This window comes from Salvelinus sp. IW2-2015, unplaced genomic scaffold (genome assembly GCF_002910315.2).
Source record: "Salvelinus sp. IW2-2015 unplaced genomic scaffold, ASM291031v2 Un_scaffold3025, whole genome shotgun sequence".
Taxonomy (NCBI): domain Eukaryota; kingdom Metazoa; phylum Chordata; class Actinopteri; order Salmoniformes; family Salmonidae; genus Salvelinus; species Salvelinus sp. IW2-2015.
Window position 1 is genome coordinate 4,219 of NW_019944317.1, and position 5,654 is coordinate 9,872.

The 5,654-nt window shown below is 43.5% G+C and overlaps 1 protein-coding gene across 1 annotated transcript in view; it reads left to right on the top strand.

Annotated features, from left to right (window-relative positions):
* Positions 1 to 452: 452 nt before the first annotated feature.
* Positions 453 to 5,654, top strand: part of LOC112075198 (NLR family CARD domain-containing protein 3) — an 11,305-nt gene continuing 6,103 nt past the window's right edge. The window contains exons 1-2 of the mRNA XM_024142224.1: positions 453 to 562; positions 5,233 to 5,652. Of these exons, the coding sequence (XP_023997992.1) occupies positions 5,441 to 5,652 (212 nt within the window). The 5' untranslated portion in view covers positions 453 to 562; positions 5,233 to 5,440. The remainder of the gene's footprint in view (positions 563 to 5,232; positions 5,653 to 5,654) is intronic.

Consider the following 5,654-nt stretch of genomic DNA (forward strand, 5'->3'; position numbering starts at 1 on the left):
TGCTTACTACAGTCGCACCCTGTTAGTGCACTGCTTACTACAGTCGCACCCTGTTAGTGCACTGCTTACTACAAGTCGCACCCTGTTAGTGCATGCTTACTACAGTCCACCCTGTTAGTGCACTGCTTACTACAGTCACCCTGTTAGTGCACTGCTTACTACAGTCGCACCCTGTTAGTGCACTGCTTACTACAATCCACCCTGTAGTGCACTGCTTACTACAGTCCGCACCCTGTTAGTGCACTGCTTACTACAGTCGACCCTTGTTAGTGCACTGCTTACTACAGTCACACCCTGTTAGTGCCATGCTTACTAAATGCATCGCACCCTGTGAGTGCACTGCTTACTACAAAAGAAGCAACTACAGCAGGAATAAGTTGTCATTTGAGGTGTTACCATGGTAATACATTATGTGTATGTGTTTATAATGTGCTTTTGGTTTCTGATGATGATGATTGTTATGTGTCAGGTAAACTGCAAGGCCTGCGGGTGGCGATCCGCATGCTGGAGAGCATGAAGAAACCTGAGCAGGCCCAGGAACTGGAGAAGAAGTGCAGGAGAGGTAACAACCAGAACTGGTTTTCACTGACCACACCAGATCTGGGTTCAATAACATGTGTATTTGTTATTTCAAATCAAGCTTTTTGTGTTGTTATATAGCACATTTCAGACATGAATGCAATGCAGTGCGCTCACAAGTAAAGAACATATTAAAAACTATGAAAATAAAAACAGAAATATTTACTATACAACAAACATAAGATTAAAAAAAAACTAAAGAATAACAAAAACGGAATGACTAACAAGCATTGCTTAGGAAAAGCAAAGCTAAAAATGTGTTTTAAGATCTATTTTCAAAATTTCAATAGTTTCATCCCCCCTAATGTTCTCTGGCAGGCTATTCCAGAGACTGGGGGCATAGGAACTAAAGGCTGTCTCTCCATGCCTCTTGGTCCTAGGCTTTGGGATAGTTAAAAGGCCAGTGGACCTGAGGGACCTACTGGGTACATAACTCACGTGTTGGGGTGCACAATTGTGGATTGATTTAAAAACCAATAACATCTTTAACCTAATTCTAATACTCACAGGCAGCCAGTGCAGAGACCTTAAAACCGGTATAATGGATATCATAAGGTGAATGCACCAATTTGTAAGTCGCTCTGGATAAGAGCGTCTGCTAAATGACTTAAATGTAAATGTATAATGTGTGCTCGGGTCAGTCCCCGTGCTGCAGCAGTTTGTATGTTTTGCAGCTGATGGCTTTCTTGGGTAGATGAGACAGGAGAGCATTACAGTAGTCAAGTCTGCTTGTAATAAAATGATGGATGAATCTCTCTGTATCCGCCTGAGAGAGAAACGGCTGCATCTTGGCAATGTTCCTCAGGTGGTCAAAAGCTATTTTGGTCACGTTCCTAATGTGGGATTCGAAAGTGAGTTCAGAATCTAAAATGACACGTATGTTTTTTACATGGTGTTTTATCTTTGCCGGTGAATAAAAAATAAGGCAAAGTAATAAAAAACAAGAACATGAATAAACTGAATACGCGAACGATTACCGGACCCATAATCAAACCTTGTCGAATGCCACATTTATTTTTCTCTTATTTAACGAGCAAGTCAGTTAAGAACAAATTCTATTTACAATGACAGCCTACCCGGCCAAACACCTAACCCGACGACGCTGGGCCAATTGTGCGCTGCCTATGGACTCCCAATCACAACCAGTTGTGATACAGCCTGGAATTGAACCAGGGTCTGTAGCTACGCCTCTAGCAGATAGTCTCCTACTGAATTGAATTAAGGCGACAATTTTTTTCAAATGCCATATAATAAAGCGCGCTCCAGTCGTGATGCCTCCACATACAATTAAAATCATCAAGTATAACACATAAAGCTTAAAATATATTTTCATGTGGTCCCTTAATATCAACTAATCCTGCTGCACCACTAATGCTAAAAGCTAACATGAGTTAGCTCTAAGTAAAAAACCACATGTTAGAGTCCTCTGAGGAAAACAGAGAGAGATGATATGGGGGGACCCACAGGCTAAGGTACTGCGTGGTTGGCGGTTGAGGGCACTGGTGAGGTCTGTGCGGGGGGACTCACAGGGCTAAGGACTCCTCACGGTGGTTGTGGGGCGTGGACTCACAGAAGCTCGGACTGTTCGGTTGTGGGTGTTGACAAGCTGAAACAACTTTCCTTCAGGGGTTATAGTTGCGCAATGTGCGCCGCCTATAGGGCTCCCAAACACGGCCGGTTTGTGACTACAGCCAGGAATGGAACCACGACTGACTCATGACGCCTCTCGCACTGAGATGCAGTGCCTTAAGACCCTGCCTCCACTCTGTGGAACCCATGTGTATTATGTGTTTTCAGTTTATGTTCACCAACAAGGTGACTAACTCTCCACCCCGTTAAATATGTCCTTAACCATGTAGAACTGAACCCAAGAGGCCAAGCCACCTCTCCGGTCTGCCCGCAGAAGGACATCAGGGTCAAGGTGTAATGAATTGCGCACTTAAATCCAAGAGTACAAAGACGGAGAGCTGTTTGGCATCTGTGTTGGCTCTAAGATCACTGCACCACTGAACTAACTAAGGGTCTCGTTCGGTTGGCGTGAGGACGAAAGCACAGATTAACTTTTCAAAAAGTACATTGTGGTACTTTTAATTTTCCTTTGAGAAAACCCAATTTTTAAACTGAAAAACCAATTGCCCTAACAATGGAAAGGTTGCTAGATTGGCCAAAAAATTGCTAAGAGCTGAAGAATCAGGTGACTTTTCTTCAGAATGGTTTCACCTGTAGTGCGTCGGGTGGAAATGCCTGTGAACAGCGGCAGAGAGATTAAATTAAACGCTTGCACTTCTTCGGATATAGCAATTAAATAGTGTATTTGAAGGTGGTGGGAGTACGGATGGATGACGAAGACCGGTAGGAGGGTTTTATTGCATGTGTATAGCACTTTCTGCTGAGCATGTCCTGGTCAACCAGGGAAAATAACTCCATATGCCTTGTGTTGGTAGGCTATGGCACATATCAAACTTCAATAGAGGTCTTGCTTGACTGATACCCAGCCTAAAAGCTTTGTGTATCTTTATTCTCTGAAATATATTGCCTAACTCATAACTTACTGTGTGTTGAGGCATAAAGTTGCGACTCCAGGACAGGTTTCCAGAAGGTGCCTCTGTTATGGCATGCCATTCAATATGTAAAGAAAGAGCACACTTATCTGTGCATTTTAGTAATTTCAAATACACATGCCAAAACAAGTACTTTTATTTTGTTATTTGTAAAATAAAAAAAAAGTGACAAAGTATCAAATTGTATTGGAGTATTTAGACTTATTCAAGCTACTATTTTAAATAACACTGCGGGTTAAATGCATGGGAGGTCTGAGTCAGTGCTATGAGTATTTTCAAATAGTTTCCAGTGTTATTTCCAAATCATTAACCTTTATTGTAGAAAAAAAAAACTCGATTAGTTTATCAGAATACTTGTATTTGAAAAGGTCATTTTAAAAACAGTGCATTCTGAAGTTTTCAGAACCGACTTGCACCACATTTTGTTAACCTTATTCTAAACAATTGCTATGATTCAATTGTATTTTTCCCTCGTCTACATCACAATTACCCCATAACTGATCAAGCAAAAACGTGGTGATTTGTATTCATTCTGCAACTTAATTAACAAATAAAAAAAACAAGGAATCACATTTACATAAGTATTCAGACCCTTTATCCAATACTTTGTTGAAGCACCTTTGGCAACAACGCTACAAGCTTGGTACAGCTGTATTTRGGGAGCTTCTCCCATTCTTCTCTGCAGAACCTCAATCTCTGTCAGGTTGGACGGGGAGCGTCGCTGCACAGCTATTCTCAGGTCTCCAGAGATGTTTGATCGGGTTCAAGTCCGGGCCACTCAAGGACATTCAGAGACTTGTCCAGGAGCCACTCCTGCACTGTCTTGGCTGTGTACTTAGGGTCGTTATCCTGTTGGAAGGTGAACCTTCGCCCCAGTCTGAGGTCCTGAGCGCTCTGGAGCAGGTTTTCATCAGGTTTTCTCTCAGTGATCTCTCAGTGATATCAGTGATCTCTCAGTGATCTCTCTGCACATTTCTCTGTTCATCTTTCCCTCAATCCTGACTAGTCTCCTCCTAGTTCCTGCCGCTGAAAAAACATCCCCACAGCATGATGCTGCCACCACCATGCTTAACTGTAGGGATGGTGCCAGTTTTCCTCCAGATGTGAGGCTTGGCATTCAGGTCAAAGAGTTCAGTCATGGTTTCATGAGACCAGAGAATCTTGTTTCTTATGGTCCAAGAGTCCCTTAGGTGCCTATTGGCAAACTCCAAGTGGGCTGTCATGAGCCTTTTACTGAGGAGTGGAGCTCTGTCAGAGTGACCATTGGGTTCTTGGTCACCTCCCTGACCAAGGCCCTTCTCCCCCGATTGCTGATTTTGGCCAAGTGGCCAGCTCTAGGAAGAGTCTTGGCGGTTCCAAACTTCTTCCATTTAAGAATGATGGAGGCCACTGTGTTCTTGAGGACCTTCAATGCTGCAGACATTTCTTCGTACCCTTCCCCAGATCTGTACCTCGACACAATCCTGTCTCAGAGCTCTACGGAGAATTCATTGGACTTCATGGCTCTGACATACACTGTCAACTGTGGGACCTTATATAGACAAGTGTGTGCCTTTCCAAATCATGTCCAATCAATTGAATTTACCACAGGAGGACTCCAATCAAGTTGTAGAAACATCTCAAGGATGATCAATGGAAACTGGATGCACCTGAGCTCAGTTTGGAGTCTCATAGCAAAGGGTCTGAATACTTATGTAAATAAGGTATTTCTGTTTTATACATTTGCAAAAAATTCTAAATACATGTTTTTGCTTTGTCATTATGGTGTAATGTGTGTAGATTGAGCATTAAATTATGCTTATTTTAAATTAAAATAAGGCTGTAACGTCACATGTGGAAAAAGTCAAATGGTCTGAATACTTTCTGAATGCACTGTACCAGAGACAGTATTTGAGACAGACCTGTGACTGGGGAAGTATCTGTACTCAGTCAGACTGTTTTCACTATTTGTATGGATTTTTAAGTAATCCCTCTCATCACTCTGTCTCCTCCAACGTCGCGTTTGCATTTTCCCATTCTTCTCTGGCGCGTCCCCACGTTGTCCACAGTTAAGTATTGATCACCTCCTCTGCATGTCTCCCCACTCATTAAGCTGTGATCCAGTATGAGTTGAAGTGTGATCTGATCCGGAACGAACAACTGTATCTTTGAGGGTGTACCCCGGGGCAGGCCAGCATATTACCTGAAGTACGTCTACGTTGAACCACCCAAATCTCCAACCAAGGTCACGGCGGGGTTAATCCGTTGCACGAGGTCCGGTCCCGATCCCCCAACCTCCCCAGGTTGCCTCCCCAGACAGCATGATTGGTGGGAATAACATTTTCCGTCTCCGGTCCATGAATGGGTCTCCAGTACGATGCGTTCTGACCACGGGGGTGCCCGGAATCGGAAACTCTGTGGCGGTCCAGAAGTTCATGCTGGATTGGGCAGAGGATCGGGCTAATTTCGACATTCAGTTTGTGTTCCCGTTTCCGTTCCGGGAGATGCATTCGCTGAGGGAGCGGAACATAGTTG